Source organism: Hetaerina americana, unplaced genomic scaffold, assembly GCF_022747635.1.
Source record: "Hetaerina americana unplaced genomic scaffold, ioHetAmer1.1.p SCAF_2, whole genome shotgun sequence".
Lineage (NCBI taxonomy): Eukaryota > Metazoa > Arthropoda > Insecta > Odonata > Calopterygidae > Hetaerina > Hetaerina americana.
The window spans coordinates 78259506-78278010 of NW_027286763.1; the positions used below are offsets into that span (position 1 = coordinate 78259506).

The window sequence follows — 18505 nt, forward strand, 5'->3', positions numbered from 1 at the left end:
TTCTATTCAGTATTGATTCCCCCACCCCATGATAGCTTTTCTATTGCCATCTACTTGTCACTTGGTCTTCCCCGTTGGATTTTTCCGTTCAACTTTCCCTTCTATTATGTTTTTAACTTATCCACTGCCCCTCAAAGTGTGTCCAAACCATCAAGTTCTTCTATGTCGTACAGTTCCTCATACAGTCCATTCCTCTTCTGCTCTTGTATACACTTCCTTGTCCCTCACTTTGTTTATCCATTTAATCTTCAGCATTATCCTTCGGCACCGTCTTTCAAAGGCTTATATTCTTCGCTGGTCCACTTCTCCAATGTTCCACGTTACTGATACGTGGAGTGCCATGCTCCATAAGAACGTTTTCACTGCTTCCACTTTCTGAATATTATTAATTAACATTTTTTCAATAGAAATGACTTAAATTTATTTATAACTCCTGCAGTCGAAATTTTATGACTGATAGAAATAGTGTAATATTATTTATAATTTAGTTAAAAGCAAGTTATACTGGGATAATGTTTTAATTTGTTGATAAAATGAACAAACAAACTATAACTTTATCCACCAGATTTCCCACGACCGGCTTTCGGATGTACTACATCATCTTCAGGTCTATGTGATATAGAAGCCTGGAACTACGCAATTTGTTCAATTAGTTGAAATGGTTTACGTAATAGGTTCTATTGTCCCAATTCATACGAATTTTTTGATAGGTGAAAATTAATAATAATGGGACCCCAACTTTAGACACATTGACAAGGTTCTCACGGCAGAGATTTCACTAGAATCTCAAATCATAAAATAATAATTTCGTCCTACTTTACCAAGATAACAGGAGGGAATCAACTTTTTGAAAGGCCACAGATAACGTGATGACAAATGTGCGACGTAAAATCTTTGTTAAAACTAGTCGACAGAAAGGAATTCAAAACGATTAGATCTACGCAAATTATGGACAAATTACTCGTATTATGGTCAGTTATTGAATGAGCTCAATCGCGAAGTCCAATAATCCTATACTACGAGAGCAGTGGCGTCCCTTATTTTTTAATTCTAGGTTACAATGGGTGTAGATGGGAGGTGGTGCAAGCTAGATGAGGGGTGAGAGAAGAACAGTTATATTCCAAACGAATCAAAATTCTACCGCAGAATAAATATTCGACTGCCTTAGACCTATTTGGGGGAAAGTTCACAGCATACATAAGGAAATACTAGTCCGCGGGTACTTCTCTGCTACACTGGTTTTGATGCATACCCCTGACTGGTTTCGCCATGATGTGACATCACGATACAATATTCCTGGAAAACCCCAAAGAATTAGCTCAACATGAACAATAGGCCAGTGAGTTTGAAGCTGATCTGAAAGCAATGCCAGTGCGTCGAAATGAAGGCCTGAGGAGCGATGCCTACGAATTACTTCACCAGTAAAGACCCCATCAACGGAAGGCTGCTGAAACGAAAAGCGGTTGAATGAATAATTCCCTGATTCCTAAAAAATCAGCAACATAAAAGAGTTGCACATCTAACGAAAACCGAAAATTCATCTAAATACCTGCTTCCAATGAAAATCTATTATGCATGAAAATTTGGAGGACGCCCTCGAGAGAATGAAGTACCCCAACACAGAGATATCCCGGATCGAATCAGTTTCCATGACTTCTTGGATGTTTCCAGACGGCTCAGATGCAGGTGAATTCACTACGCGAATACTTTTACACAGATAAAAGACTCAGCGGAATAGTTAAATTAAGATGAGAAACTATATGAGAGAGATAAATAAAACTGTCAATATCAATATACGTAATAACCTTAAGATATTGGTCAGAAAACAGTTGAAAAGTTTGAAAAGACACGCTTATACATTTCTTCTTATTAATAGTCAACTCGAGTTCGCAGAGGAATTGGCGGAGTCGAAAAACTGTACGTCAGCTAATCGCGTGATGTGTGACGATTGTATCCTAGAAAAAAGTGACAAGATAAAGTCCTAAGGTTAAATTTAAGTGATTTCATATTCCTAACCTTAACATTGCATAGCTCGAGTACATATTTCGATCGCCATTTCGTCGTCAGTCATATCCAAAAAGCATTTAGCCATTGATAAACGCTATAACTTATTGGTAAAGAGGACAAAATGGAAGTGATCATAGAGAGTAGGCTTTCGCAAGGATCCGTGGATCCTGTGTTGGCTTCCGAAGTTTGAATTTGTGTTAGTTGGGTGCATGTTTTCCCTCCACCTTTCTCCCGCGCCAAGCCGAGTGCCCTCAGCAATAGGTCTGCGTTTTTGTGAAGCGCCGGTTGTGAAATAGTATGATTCTAAAAACATGAAATAGATTGACATAAGTTAAATCAGTTAATATTTAACTATTCATAGAAGTTATGACCTCCAATATCGGGCCTAACCGTAATATATTAAAAATACTCCGAAGTGAGGTGAATCGATTCCCTCATGTTGCCCCCTTACAGAAGTCGTAATTGCATTACATCAATATTTTTAAGCCAACAAGGGTTCACATGAAGAACTATAGAAAGAAATGCTAAGGACACTTATCAAGTATTAAAAGTCGTCTCTTTAATTGCAGGAAATATGCTCCGAAAGCCAAATGTTAATCCCAAGTCCATTAATGTATTAATATATATTTCCTGATGAACTATGACGTAAAATTAGGAATAAATAATTTCCAATATTGCTAAAATAATCTAATCTACCATCAAAACTCTTCACGGTCATATTATTAGTTTGATTGAGATCAGTAAAGGATGACTTCTCTCAAAAATTAGGGAAAGTGCGAAGTGAGTGCAAATCGACTATTGTTCTCTTACCGCTTGGACTGAACGCATCGAAAGCAGACATCAGCGTATGAGCATCATTGCCCCGGACCGCATCCTCGTTTCACTCCGCGTCGAGACCTCAAGAAACCTCGCCATGACAGAAATGACGTCGCAGAATCTTCTGGATAGAACTAGGTTGTCCCGTGAAGGGTTTTGCGGGTTAGATTTTATCTTTCCTCAAGTGGAGGGGATCTGCTTCGAAGAAAGCCAGAAGAGAAATTCAATACCACTTAAGACAAAGTTCAGCTAACTCAGGTCAGGTCGGCCAAATCCTATCTTTTCCACCATCCTCTATACGCGAGAAAAGGAAAAGAAAGAACACGTTTCAACAGATGTTCAAGAATAATATTTTGGGTGTGTATATATATATATATATACTCGTGTAACACGGGAATGTATGTATATATATATATATATATATATATATATACACACACACACACACACACATATATATATATACACACACACACATATATATATATATACATATATATATATACATATATATATACATATATATATATACATATACTACCTTGATCAAAAAGTTCCCGGAATAACCACCGTGTGGCGCTCCCATCGTTCCGATTTGAGTTCTGTTTTTTTTGTTAAATTGGTACATCTGTTGTTGATATTCCCTTTAAATCTTAGTGTCATAACTTGACATTTGCAAAAGTTACGTAGCCAAGAGTACATCTATCTCTGTGTGTGTTGGCGATTTTTTACAATTGCAGAAATGGATTTAAATTTGCAACAACGAACTTGTATTAAATTTTGCGTAAAAAACGGATTTAGTGGCGCACGGACGTTGGAAATGTTGGAAAAGTGTTTCGGCAACGATTCTCTAAAAAAACGGTCGTTTACCAGTGGCACGAGCGGTTCAGAAGTGGTCGTGAGTCAATCGAAGATGATGAATGCAGTGGCAGACCATCGACATCGAAAGTCGGTGAAAAAATTGATAAAGTAAAAGAAATGTTGGTCAATAACCGCAAATTAACCATCAGAGAAATAGCGGAGGACTTGAACATTGCCTATGGATCCGCCCAAGACATTGTGGTTAATGATTTGGGTTTCCGTCGTGTAGCATGCCAAAAGACCTCAATTTCATGCAAAAGAGAGACCGTGTTGACGTCGCAAAAGACATGATTTGCGAGGCTGAATCCGATCCCACATTCATCAAAAGGATCATTACTGGAGACGAGACGTGGGTTTATGAGTACGACACGCAATCCAGACATCAGGCAAGTGAATGGCGTTCACCAAATGAGCCGAGACCAAAAAAACCACGTCGTTTTCAGTCAAAAAAGAAGGCAATGCTGACGGTTTTCATGGATTACAACGGTGTAGTGCATCATGAATTTTTGCCAGAAGGCCAGACAGTAAACAAAGAGTATTATTTGGGCGTTATGAGACGTTTGCGTGAAGCAATTCGCCGAAAGAGACCAGAAATGTGGGCAGAAAACTCGTGGATTTTGCACCATGATAACGCACCGTCGCACAGTGCTATCATTATTCGTAATTTTTGGGGATCGAGATGGTGCGGGGGCTAACGTACTGGCTTCCCACCCTGAGGGCGCGGGTTCAAATCCCGGTGGTGTTGAATATTTTTCAGAGGTTTCTCGATCCCTACTTGAGGTGCTTTGTGGAGGGCACTTTGAGTGAGTACGCCGTCCGTCGGATGGGACGTTAAACTGCGGACCCCTTGGCGCCTTTCGTAAAGAGTAGGCTAATGCCGACGCCGGGTTTCTCTCCACCCTTCATCCTTTCCTGTCCATCCCCTATGGCGCAAATGACCTTAGCTGTCGGTCGCCTCCCCTCAAAACTACTACTACTACTCGTAATTTTTTGACGAAAAATGCAACAAATACCATCCAACAGCCACCGAATTCACCTGATTTGGCTCCCTGTGACTTCTTTCTGTTCAATCGAGTTAAAAAACCATTACGGGGAACGCGTTTTAGCAGCCGAGAGGAAGTAATGGAAAAATCGCAGGAAGCACTGATGGACATACCGAAAACCGAATATAAAAAATGTTTCGAGGATTGGATCAAGCGCTGGCATAAGTGTGTTGCAGTCTATGGGGATTACTTTGAAGGGGACAATATAGATTTAGATGAATAAACTTGTATTTTTAATTTTCTGAATAAATTCCGGGAAATTTTTGATCAAGGTAGTATATATATATACATATATATATAAATATATATATATATATACATATTAATTTATGCATATATATATATGCATAAATTATCTATATATATATACATATATATATATATATATATATAGATAATTTCGTCGAAGTAACACGGGAATGTTGAATAAAAAACTTGGACTGCAACAAACAATATAAGAAATCATAAAAAGAACACTCACACGTTATTTATTAATAATTTCGACGGAATTTAGCTCCGTCTTCCTCGGAAGAAACAGTAGTACTGATAATAGAACTGTATACATATATTTACACACACATATACATATTTTTATATATTTATTTATATATAACATATATATAAATATATTTATTTATTTATATATTTATACATATACATATATTTATACAAATAATATACATATATTTATTTATATATATATACATATATATATATATATATATATATATATATATATATATATATAATAAATGTTTTACTCCCACTTTATGTAAGAAGGAATTTACGTAGCAAGTGAATGGAGATACACCAAAAATGAATTGTTTGAGTTTTAACGAGATTAAAGTAAAATATGTAAATTTTTGTTCAACACTGCACACGCATTATGCGGACAGTACCGTCAAAATCGAGACGCTCACAGAGCTAACATAATCTATGCTAATGAGCGTTCAAGATATGTTATTTATATAATGTGCTCCACGCAACGCATTCACGTTGAAAATTCTCCGCCATCTCTCTCTCTCTCCCCGACGCCATCGGCACTCTGGGCATACTGCAGCCTATTGCTCACTCCCTGCACTTTACAAAGTCTTTATTAAACTTTGCATTGCTCCAGTCTCTCGTTAAACTTCCCATTTCTCCGCCATTAAAATCTTCCTCATCGAACCTCGATCGATTACTCTGCCCTATTTTTTGCCTCCTCTTAATAATTATGACGTCCAAGGAAGTAGCACGAGTAGTGTTAATGAATTCTCACCGTTCCTAAAATGTCCAGGGAAATCCAAACGAGATCAAAGCATTAATTACGGAGGGCAGTATCTTATTTATTCTTCCGAACTCACACTAATGCAGTTCATCGCGCAGCACTAATGAGTTCCCATTCCCCTCCGCACCTAATAGAGGCCTTGCGCATCCCAGAAAAGTCGCTCATGATACTTTCACAACCAAGAAAAGTTGAACCGTGTGGAACGAAGGCAACACCGCATGAACTCCGAGGAGTTCGGTGGATTTTTTTTCCGGGCCCCATTAATGAAGTGAACCATCCCGGGCCTAGTTCACGCTGGAGCGAAAACTATCCAGTCTTGTTTTTAGCGAAGAAGCCTTGAAATTCACGAAACGGAATTTTCTAATAATCGGCCGTCTTGTCGAATTGGTTATGGACGCTTTGTCTAATCCATTTCATTTATCGAGAGACCTCAAAACATTTAAAGTGAGAAAAGCAATTAGGAAAATAAAAGAAACTTTAACCATCCCTCGTGAAATAGGCCCCCCGTGGCTCCGAAACGAGTGGAAAATTGCACCCGAAAATCGATTAAACGCGGATATTTATGTTGCATTCCCGTAAATTTTTTAATAAAACCTCAATTTGTTTTCTCATAATGAATTAATGCAACCGGATGAAAACCGATGAAAAATTACCATTCACGTCGTTTGTCCAACTGATCAACGATCAAACTCGCCGCGTGAGTGACAAAGTTGAATTTGAGTAAGGGGAAGTATATTTTGAGAAAAAGTGCAAAACTCGGGAGGGAGATCATAGCAGATTAGCGGAAGAATTAAATATTTATTCCCATAAATTCTCTTTGCTCTCGTTCCTCACCAGGATACAGGAGGTGATCTTACCAAATGGACCAAAAAGGAACCAAGGGAAAAGGGTCAAATTCAGCATTATGATTAGAAATTTGGGACTATTATCCTAATACCAGGTTCACACGGCGTCCAATTTTAAGACTCAAATCACTATTCTCTTCAATGGCCACTCCTCGGGCGTGACGGAAATATTTCATTTTTACAGGCATTAAAATATTGCATCACGGAACGGAAATGCATTTTACGGATTTTCATTTCCATATCAGTGAATAGCCCGTTTCTTGAAATTAGGGCTCCCGTCTTCTCACTCAATTTCATCTCGCATCGTAGTATAACGCGTGCGTCCAGGGAATGATTTTATTCTGAAGGAAACGTCCCTGTGACCATGCTCGTTCTCTCCCTCCCAAGTATTCCGATTCGGTAGAAACGAAGAGAATTGGTATGCAGTTTGCACCCCTTCATAACGTATACATCACGCGTCAGGTGTAACCCTCCAATTCCCAGCACGAAGCCTGACCATTCCCGGTTGTGGTTCCGGAAGGAAGGCCTGGTAGGGCAGCGGTCTTATCAGAAACTCAAACATCGTGAGTCTTAAAACTAAGTCCCTCCCAAGTCTAAAACGCGATCCCGCTCAGCCTTCGAGGATTTCTAAAGCTGGGTTTAGGAATAATACTATCTATAAGTCACAATCTTAGGTAGAGCATGTAATTTGTGGAATTCGTGGTTCATATTTTTTTAAATCTCACTAGGCAAACGTTTTCCAGCCTCTTCTAACTCGAAAACTAAATAGTATCGTGATTGAATAACATTGGACGTGACGAGACTGACAGGCAGTGATTCTGAACCACGGCTTCGGTAAATTGTTGGATTTTTCGTCTTCTTGATTATACATCTTCGCTGATAAACTTCCTCGTATGAACACTCAAATAGTAATTGTCTTTGCTTGGGATAAGGTGATTTGTTTTGTGTGCGTGCATTTACACGTGATGCGAGTGCTTAAAATGGTATAGTAGAAATCTTAATAGATGAAATAATGTGGGACGAACAATAGAAAGCTCGCGCAATACAAAAAGACGTATCAGTTGTTAGGGTGATCCGAAACCTAACTTTAATGTAAGGATTACCTTAAACGTACGATGAAATACCACGACAAACATCATTTATTTTTATAATTTTAAATGTTTTTCGATTCATCTCCACTGGCTCCATTTTGTTAGAGTACCAGAGTTATTTTATGAAAAATATTCTCAGCCAAGGGCGCACGGTCACATTAGAGCGAGAGGTCCCCAGGACTAGAGCGCAGAAAAATCCCAGCTACCTCAAAGGTCGCAGGTCCACATGTCACCTCCATCGTAGGTGTGTTGCGGCAATAGCGATCAAGCATTCAATGTAATGAAAATTCAAACAACCAAGCCTATGTTCATTTGCTCCCACAGGATCATCCGAAAGAAAGAGGAAAACTACTCGTGGGGTCTACTCTGGCCCTCGAGTAGACCACTGTGTTCAGCTGACCAGGAGAAACACACAAGTATTCTGGAGAGATAATCCCTTAAACACACTTGTACAATCATAACACCAAATATAAAACCACTTTTGAGTGTGGCTGGGTATGGAGCATGAACCATCTCAACGTTATACCGAGGGGATACTTGTACGAAGAATCGCAAACGTACGCGATCATTGCTGTTATACTATATGCGATCTTGACACGGAATAGGATGAGCAGGTCGTTTCCGTGGCACAGTACTTCGGTAAAACTGATGGAACCAAGTGTTTGTTTCCTCTGTTATTTATTGAAATACATCAGCGGGGTTTTCTATCATATGCCCGTGAATGTCGCAATAGACATATGTGAGTCATGCATCTGGACCCATTACCTGGGTGACTCCGGTACATATTCAGGAGAAGAGCAGTCACCGCCCTCCGTTTAATACTCCCGATTGCCCAAGCGGCCTGCGGCCTCCGTCCTCCCAATGAAGGGCTTTGTCCCCAAGTGATCAATAGAAGCGATTAAAATAATATGTGTGTAACAATCAGCACTTGTGGAAGCATTGGTGCTAAGGTTATAATCCTTTAATTGATGATGCGTATTAATTATCCTCGGGGAGATCTTCGTAAATTGTGTACGTAGAAACATACGTAGAGTCATGTGTGTGGGGCTTTTTCTTCGTTTAAACAAATGTATCTAATTTATGGAAATAGTCACCTAGGTCGGTCACACCTGTGAAGAATATCCCACCATTAATAAGTGAAACAGGTAAATGCCCTTCTCGAGATATGGTTCCAAATCCATAAAATTTCAACAAAATGACTCCTTGTTTTGAATCACGTGCTTCCCCCCCCCCTCTGTCTCTAATTGGCAAATGAAATCTGCCAAGATTCCCCGGAATGGATTAATTCACACAAACGTTATTCGATTTTGGCGGATTCGACCACGCACAAAATCTACCAGTCGTTTTCCACATTTAAATATCACACAAAGCGATATTCATGACAACCGAGTGCTTGGGACTTTTAATTACGTTTCTCCCCTCCAAGGCGAGCTATTCTCTTATTCAAGCTTCGGTTGAGCTCTTTTCACCCGCCTTTGCAGAGGAGGAATTGTGGGGGTGGGGAGGAGAAAATTGCCAGCATTTTCAGGTAAAGATCCTTTCGCTTGGACAATCGGTGTCTGGGAAACAGAAGATTCAATTTGGAGGGGAAACAGAACTTGGAGACGGCATCTAAACAAACCACGTCCGCTGAGCGCGCGGGAAATTGATTTTGGGGAAGTTAAGGAATATTAGGGTGGCCAGGCGAGATGAAATATCTGTACCTACCTCTTTTTTTCCTTCAAACTGTCAACAGAAAAAGAAGAGTTTCCCAACGTATCGAGACTCCTGATAATAACGGAACTGGGAGTCTCATGGATAAAACTTGGTATTCCGTTGGATCCTCTGATCTTCACATCACTTTACAAAGTGCACTCATTGTATGATCCTCCTCCGTGTTGTACCCTAGAAGAGTGAGGTGCAACCCGAGAGAGAGCTCGGCAGTTTTTGGCAAAGATTAGTTCTAGGTTTTTTTTAACGAGGCTACGATCCTAACGATAGGGTGACGCCTCCCAAAAATTCTGGGGACACGACAGCCCTCTTCCCTTTCCGAATCTTTTCTCAATTAGATTTCCTTTGTCTTATCTTTCGCAAATTTTTGCATATGACATCACATAGAAACTCCAGCGTCCCTCACTCTTACAGATTCTTCAATGAAAGCCTAAGTCTCATTTTTTTCTTTATATTTTAGTGGATATGAGACAAAATCACAAAAACTCCCTCGCTGACTAGTGGCGTGTGCGTTTGAGAGACATTTACGCCTCCATAATGGGAAAACGGGAGTACGGATCGCGCACTGGATCGAAAAATCCGTCGATTGTCAGCAAGCTATGGGTCTCGGCATCTCGTTTGATATTTAAATGGAGCAGACATTTTAGTTCGTCGAGAATAAAATAAGGCAAATAAGATGCGTGCCGCTGTAGATGTTGGCTCTCACGAGCTGCGGCGAATGCTTTGGCTTCCCTCCCGCGCTATACGAGGCATTTTCGAAGCTAATATACTAAAATCAAGTCAGGTCAGTAGTCTTGCCTCATATATTCGAAGAAAACTCGGGTTTTACAGATTGAGTGGGTCATCCGATTAAGATAATCGAAAGGCTGCAGGAGTCAACACCCCGACACCCGGGGAACCTGAGGCTACCCGAAGTGTGTACTCGTATCTCGTTGGGAGAGAGAGTATTTCACGTAATTATCCAGGGTAGTTACTCAATCATTAGAAATGTTATTTTCTGTGATTTACCGAATCCTCGAAGATTGACATTTCCAAGGCGATATGACTTCTGATTATGGTCTAGTAGTGGTTGTGGGGAGGCGACCGAAATCAGGTCATTTGCGCAATTAGGGATAGGTGGGTGATATGGAAGAGTTGGGATTTTCAGGGAGTGGTAGAAGGTTGAAAGAAAGCCGGGGTCGGCATTTGCTTACTCTTAACGGAAAGCGTCAAGGGATCGAACAGTTAAACGTCCCGTGCGACGGACGCTTAATTATACTACTCCACTTGACGTGCTCTCCACGTGAAACCCAAGGACGGGTACGCATCGCATCCACATGACACCAGGTCATGGTACCTCTGACAAAATTCCGCCGAATACGAAATTCGAACCCGGACCCTCGGGGTGGGATGCCAGTACGCTAACCGCAGCGGAAGCTAAGGAAGAAGAAAAACCCTGTCGGGAAGCGTGTCACATCCTATAATTTGCCCTCGAATGGCGGTTCATGCGGGACCTCCATTATATTAACGGCAATTTCTTAAAAAATTCGATCGCACTTTGGAATAATGATAATGTCTCAACTAAGGTGTTCGGAATACCAAACAAATCGACAGTTCAGTGATCTAAAAATCAGTAGAGCATCTAAGTTTAAAAGTTTTACCGAAGAGAACTAAGGAATTTCGAGGACGGCTCCTACCGCCGGCTCTCCAGTCTGAGGCAATGTCACGGAGATTCAGCTTTCGAGAGTTTTCCCTACAGCCACGATGTCAATAGCGCAGCTAAATCTGTTTCCGCCCAAATCAACAAAAATCCGTCAAGTCTCCAAGGGAAACCAGTCCGCCGCGCTATTTGGGTTGAGGTCCCAATAAACTTCGTCACTCTTGGACCTACCACAAATCCTGTCAGAGTTGCGTAGGTGCATACAATCAACGTCAGAGAATATTTAGGCCATCAATCGGCTGTTATGTTTCATCACTCTTTTCCGCGAATCGCTTTCGCGGGCAAATTCATTTGTCAATGCACCGCGGGAATCCGTGGCGCCAATCACGCAAGCGAGCAAATTGCTTCCCTTCCTCCGGCGAAGAATCGTCACCACGCGCAGACGAGCGTCATAACTTTCGATTTTCGGGCATTATTTCCCGACTTGACATGCCTGTCATTTTTGTTCATACAACGCTCACGACTCATTACCAAGAGCGTGCCAACGTGTGGACTTGAGGTAGGGCGTTCGTGAAAGTGTCGAGGAGACTTATTGCCCCGCGGAACTACATTCAAATTAATTTTCTCATACGCATATAGGTGCTGATGAATGGGGAAAGTTTCTATTTCATACCGTATTATTCGCGCCTTAGGTCGGCACCCTTGAACTACGCTTGCGGCAATTTGTCGACGGAAAGAGTCACAGAGAAATGCGTCCCAATCGCCTAAGCAAACCTCTGAGAATTTACGTACACTCTATTTTGAAAAAATAAACCATTACTTCCTGAAAGACAGTTGTCATTTCGCATATCCTCGGCGCATATACACAATATTATTTCGATTCCACCAGAATACAGCTAATTTTAAAGTATTATTAAGACTATCCTACTGGTCAAGGAATAATGATAATAATAATTTGATGGACCCAGGAACCAAACACTGTTGCAATCGTACATTATGCCTAACGCATTATTTTTTAAAAAATTCATTTTCTAATCAAGACATAACCTATCAAATACTTGATTTCCTGCCATACCAGGCGATAAGATCTCAGGAATTAAAAGTGATAAGAATTGATTTGCTACACATGTCTAGTTCCTGGAAATAATCTATTCTGATGAATCAAATTAAAATATTGAATAAAAATTAATTAAATTATTATCAAATATGATAATAAATAGCGGAGAAATGAAGAGTTTTTTCAACATTTGAAGCTTCTTAATATTTGTTCGTATGGTTTTCAAACTCGAATTATATCAGTCTAATTTCTAACATGAAAATTTACTTTTGCAGGAGAAAAAGGGTCTCTGACCAGCGATTGGCTGAGCTGGAAACATTGCTAGCACTATCAAAAATGAGGGGGAAATTGGTGACAGTTCCAGTTGGCTTTGGCAGGATAGACCCACAAAAGCTGTAAGTGCATATTTACCTAATTCAATTTATAATTATTCTTTTTTCTGAGAGCATGAATATAGTTTTAATAAAATATTTATGTTTTTGTCCACGAATGAATCAAAGCCGAAATCTGTATACCATGCAATTTGATAAATTTTTTCAATCAAAAATTTCAAACCTTTCTTCTTTATTGCAGAGGAAGGAGAAGGAGAGCGTTGGGAGAGAGGAGCAACAGATTTGGACATGATATGTGGCAGTCGGCAATTTCACTTCCTGGCCATAATGGTAATTATTTTGTTTACTTACATCATAAGAACAAGAATGCTTAGTAATCTTATTACAAATGTCAACTACTAATATTACTATAAATAGGTCGCAATTAAAGTTTCATAATTAAATTCATTAATGATAAAGAAACTGATTAGATGAAAGATGTAGAACTCACAAAAAATTATGGAATGGAGTTAATGAACAGATTAGGAGATAATTTTTGTGAGGGGGGTATGGGCTGTGGCTTCAGCACGGCATCTTCAATACAACTAATAAAAATTGGCCCAATAAAATCAATGACCAATAAACATTTGACACCATATATTTCAGTTGGATATTTTCTCTCGATTCCCTAAGTTTTTATTCTTGATAACTTATTTCCAACTTGTTTCCAAGTTGTGTTAGTAGGCAAGTGAAGGTAAAAAAAATGGCTGGGTGACCATTATATCTAAGTATGTAGTTAAAATTATAGTTAACATGCAGATATTCCATGCAAATTTTTCATGGGTCATTACGATTTTTTTTCTCCTCAACCATTAAATCAAATTTTTTCCCTTCCTTTCCTCATGGGGAGGAAAAGCACTCACAGCTCCCTCCATCTTCATCCAGCCCTAACGCTAAGATAAATTTAATTCCAAACAAGAAATCAAGGATTCATTGAAAATTAAAAAGTACTCACCTATGCAACTTGTTTAGAATGGTAGGGATTTTGCACATGACCACAAAATGCTACAGAGGGATGGCATATAACCCTTTTCAACTGATTAATAAAGATGAAAATAAAAGCGGCACTGAGTAGTCCTGGGACCATCTTCTAAGCTGAAATAAGATCAAAACAATAGGGTCAAATATAATCCTGCAATGCACTTCACCATTTGAGCAATCAAAATGATGTAAAACTGAACTGCATCATACATGTATGCATCATTAAATTTTCTATGGAATAGTATAATTTTTCTTTTTAAATAGTTGATCAAAATTTTAGCATGTTGAAGCCCTAAAGGACTTGAGTTTACCAATTTTGAGCTGATTTGCTCCTGTTTCCCAATCCCCGCACTGTAGATCAATAGTGCCACCCTAAGTGCTCCCACCCTAACTACAGCCACTCAAGAAAATTACTCCTTTTCACTAGTGGAGAAATGAATTAAGAAGTGAACATAATTATGTCCCAGATAATTTTTTTATAGTAAACCCATAAAGACTGATTTCATAGTTCACCTTGGCTATAGATATTACATTCTTATTTTTAAAATATCCATCCATTTACACTTCATGGTATGCTAGTTGGTAGAGCATTTAGCTACTAACAGTATGGTCCCAGGTTAAGATATGAGGTGAAGAATTGGAAAAACCCATCAAAAATTCAGAAGTGTAATTTTCTATAAAATGAATATAATTAGTTGCTAAAATAAACAGTCATAGTTTCTTTGTGAAAAACCAAATTGTGACACTGAGAAAGGAATTCAACCCTCATCTTGATGATTGAACATTACATGCTTAATGGCTTAGTTTGAGGTTAGATCCATGCTTATCTATCAAATCAACCTTTGGATTATTTAATTTGATGATGACAACTTCAAGGATAGTTTTTATGGAATTTCGCTTTTCCAATCATCATCCAAAGCTCCAAATGTCCATTAAACTTGTTCCATAAATTTTACCAGAACAATGATTTACCATGTTCAAAGAATTCGCCTGCATGAGGAGCACATAGCAATGAGTAGGGTCTAAGGAGTACAGAAATTTCAATGTTTCCAAATGAAATATTTATCCTCTGTTTTTCATTAACAACATAAATTTATCAACGCATGATCTAAGCATTTCAGTTTTCTAATCTGGGCAAAGTTTGGAGGTATATGCCTCCATGGCCTTCATAGTATGCTACTAATTTGAATTAGTCATGTAGCCAAACAGCAAGCTAGGTCAACATTTGAATAAACCCAATGCCAGCATAGATTAGTATACATTGGGAAATGTGATAACAGTTATGATGGGTGCAATGCACCAGGATTGCTGATACTGCCATGATAGAATAAAATTACCTTCCTATTCTACAGTTATTGAATATTCAAGTAAGCAATAACATCAAAAATCAAAGTTAAGGTGGAATAGAGAGCTCACAAAATCAAATCAGCTAATAATGATTTCTCCAAATCGTTAGATTCATTCCCACTTTGATTATTTTCATTCCCACACATATATATCATGGATGTGCCATTGACTAATATTCAATTAAACAATTTCCTCTATGTTACAAAATAGGATACTTTCTGTCTACCTTACTGATATTATTTTATGTATCTCTTTAAGTTAATATACATTAGCATATAAAAATTGGAAAATTTGCTAATAGAAACATTATCTCTTCCCAGATGCAGAAGGCATGAAAACTCGCAGCTCCCATTTATTGGCGTTCTCTTCAGATAAGGATACATTACGAGATCTCAATGCAATGGAGTCCATGAAGATGTCCAAACAATCCAATTATTGAAGACTTCTCATCACAGCAGACTTTTAGTGGAATAGTATCTTATTAAGTGCTTTCCACATCCTTTATGCACAGCTGAAATTCATCCACATTAGGACCTCATTGTGTTGTGAGAAAATGAACTTATCCTTAATTTATACAATCATTAATTTATACCTACGATTTTTGTTACCTTCAGCTGTATTTTTTGCGACATATTTCATAGGAGTAGGTACCTTTTATTTAAGGTATCTGAATGTCCACATCCCTTGATTCACATTCCATTATAGTCCCTCTACATGTGTAGGACCACCTCAATGTGTACCAATATTGAGTATTAATAACAGTATTGGATTGAAATGAATTTGTGAGAAGTGATGTAGGTGATTAAATTATTTTGTATCTCAATGTACATTAGTTTCTCAGTTGATCTCTCTATTTATTTATTTTTTTTATATTTATTATAAATTATGAATGTTGCTTTATTACTTTATTGGAATTTTACATGTGAATGTCATGTTAAATAAAATGAATGTTAACTTCTACCTACCATTTTTTTAATCTATTGTTTTGCTTAAGCATCGACCATCTAACAAATTGGTAAGGAGCCGGGTCAAATACAATCAAGTGAATCAATCAATCTAATCCATTCTACATACAGTACAATACAACATTAAGGAGATTGTGTAAACACAAGACATTCTGTAGTGGATGATATTTGTACATATTAAATGATGACATTTTGGAACATTTCTTTGAGAATTTTGCAAATCAGATAAGCAAATGTATTTTGTATTTAACAATTATTAATTAGAAGGAAATGTGAAGAGGTTAGGGAAACGCATTTCAGACCATTTTTTTTTAATGTAATTATTTCATTATTTTGATGATTGCTTCAGGTCCATATAATGTTTTAAAAACTACCCAGGGAAATCACTTAATAGACTTTATCTATTTATAAACTGAATCTGTTTAAGCTCTAACTAATATTCATGATCATAACCAACCCAAACTTGGCAACTTGTGTCTGTCTTACTTCCCATTAAACCTGATTTTTGTACTGACTTTAATTTGGACCCATTTCTGCAGAGCAATTTCTAAAAATGATGGCTCAAGTTAATATTAGCGCATCATAACAAAATTCCAAGACATATAAGGTTGATAACTGATAAAAATATTGTTTTGATATGAATATCACAATGTGACCATACTCATGAAGTGACCCCCTCATAAGTGCAATGATATGAAGAAAATTCACACAAGTGGCCTTTTTCCAAATTATAAGGCAGTTTTGTAATGTTTCCTATACAACTTTAGGGACTTGTTGGTCCAGTGGGTAGTGTGCTTGGCAGAGGGCCCATCTTCAATTCCAGGTAATTCCTCTGGATACCCTCAAACCTCACCCAAGCTTTGTGATTGTTCATGTACCAGACTTTCCTGGGTAACCACACACAGCAAAGAGAAACTGGTCCCCCTCACCATGAAGTATGAGTTTAACATGCCATTGAGTTTAGTAATAGGTGAGCTCTATCCTCACCTATCAACCCAATTTAAGGTTGATTACTGTGGTTGGTTTTTACTTTTCTAACTAGGCAAAATTAGATAGATCAACCTCTTTTGAAGAACTCTTCATCATTTTCAATTCAATATTGAAAGAATTGAATGGCTATATTAAACAAAGCAAAGGAAATATGTTCTCAGGGACATTCGATTTTGGTTTAATAAGTTGATGAAGATTTTCACAGTAAAGCACAAATGAAGTATTTATGAGTAGTAGAGAGAAATGAGCTTACTTCTATTAAAGGAAAATTAGAAAAATATAATATTAATACAAGTTTATTACTATTTTTATATGTATAAACTGAATTTTGTTGGTTAAAATGCACTAAATCTACAATATATATTAAACTTAATTATATTATAGGATGTTTATACCAAAATAGATTTTACTCTGGTCCAGATTTATACATAAACTCAGCATACTATACATTAGGTCCACAAGAGGTCTCCGAACTATTAAAATATGATCAAAATGTAATTTATATAAATATTTTTGCTGTACAGGGGTAGTTAATGCTATCATAGTTTGAATCATTCACCACACTCAGGGATATGAATGTTGAAGATCAGACCACCAACTACTACCGCCATTACAATGGATTAGGTATAGTGGGGTCAACTAAGTAAACCAACATTAATCAACATTAATCTGTCACTAGTTAGTGAGTGACACAAACCAGCCATTTCACAATAAATGAAATATTAAAAAAAAAATCAGTGACATCAAATAAGTACTACTCAAGTGAAGACACTCCTCTCATTCATAATTTCCTGCTTAAATAAGTTCAACTAATATAGCGAAAATGAAAACTCAGGAAGCCTGTGAGCTAAAAATCAATGATGACTTCCTTGCCAAACATGGCAATAAATTAACTGAATAATTATTAATCCAGTTAAGTTTAACTAGCCATCAGAATGTTTTATATATGGAAGGAGTATAGAATGAATATAAGGTCACTGGTCAATATATGAAAGGTCACTGACAAAAACACCAGGAGAGAAAAAAGAAAAATCAACAGACGAAAGATGAGATCTGAAAACTAATGGATGAAAATGGTTGATATTAAAAGCATGAAAAGTACAACAAATTGCAATTAAAGATTGGAAGAAAATTGCAGTCTGAAAAAGAAGGTTTATTGGTTTTCTCAGATGAAGATGAAGAAGTGAAGAAATTCAAGAAAAATTATGTCAGCCAGGTAGTTTGAACCTGCGCATAAAGTAAAAAAAGTAGCAGATGTACTGTAAAAGATAAAGATGGAAATTTCATTTGTAATGATGAAAACATACGTTTTTACTAGATGGGGGCACACTGAAAAACATTTTGATCACAACATGGAGGAAGTTTAACATGAGATAAAAATAACAATAACTAGAAAAGCAGTGGGCAGAATACAGTCACATATCAGGTACAAGCTGTATAGCTTGTAGCTGTTAGAGAGCAATTGGAAAAACTTTTCTTCTAGCTTTCCAATGAAGTATATGGAACTAGTGAGTA

The 18505-nt window shown here is 37.8% G+C and overlaps 1 protein-coding gene across 1 annotated transcript in view; it reads left to right on the top strand.

Annotated features, from left to right (window-relative positions):
• Window positions 1–15943, top strand: part of LOC139687896 (uncharacterized) — a 31814-nt gene extending 15871 nt beyond the window's left edge. The window contains exons 2-4 of the mRNA XM_071585230.1: window positions 12612–12731; window positions 12910–12998; window positions 15356–15943. Coding sequence (XP_071441331.1) covers window positions 12612–12731; window positions 12910–12998; window positions 15356–15474 — 328 coding nt within the window. The 3' untranslated portion in view covers window positions 15475–15943. The remainder of the gene's footprint in view (window positions 1–12611; window positions 12732–12909; window positions 12999–15355) is intronic.
• Window positions 15944–18505: the final 2562 nt, after the last annotated feature.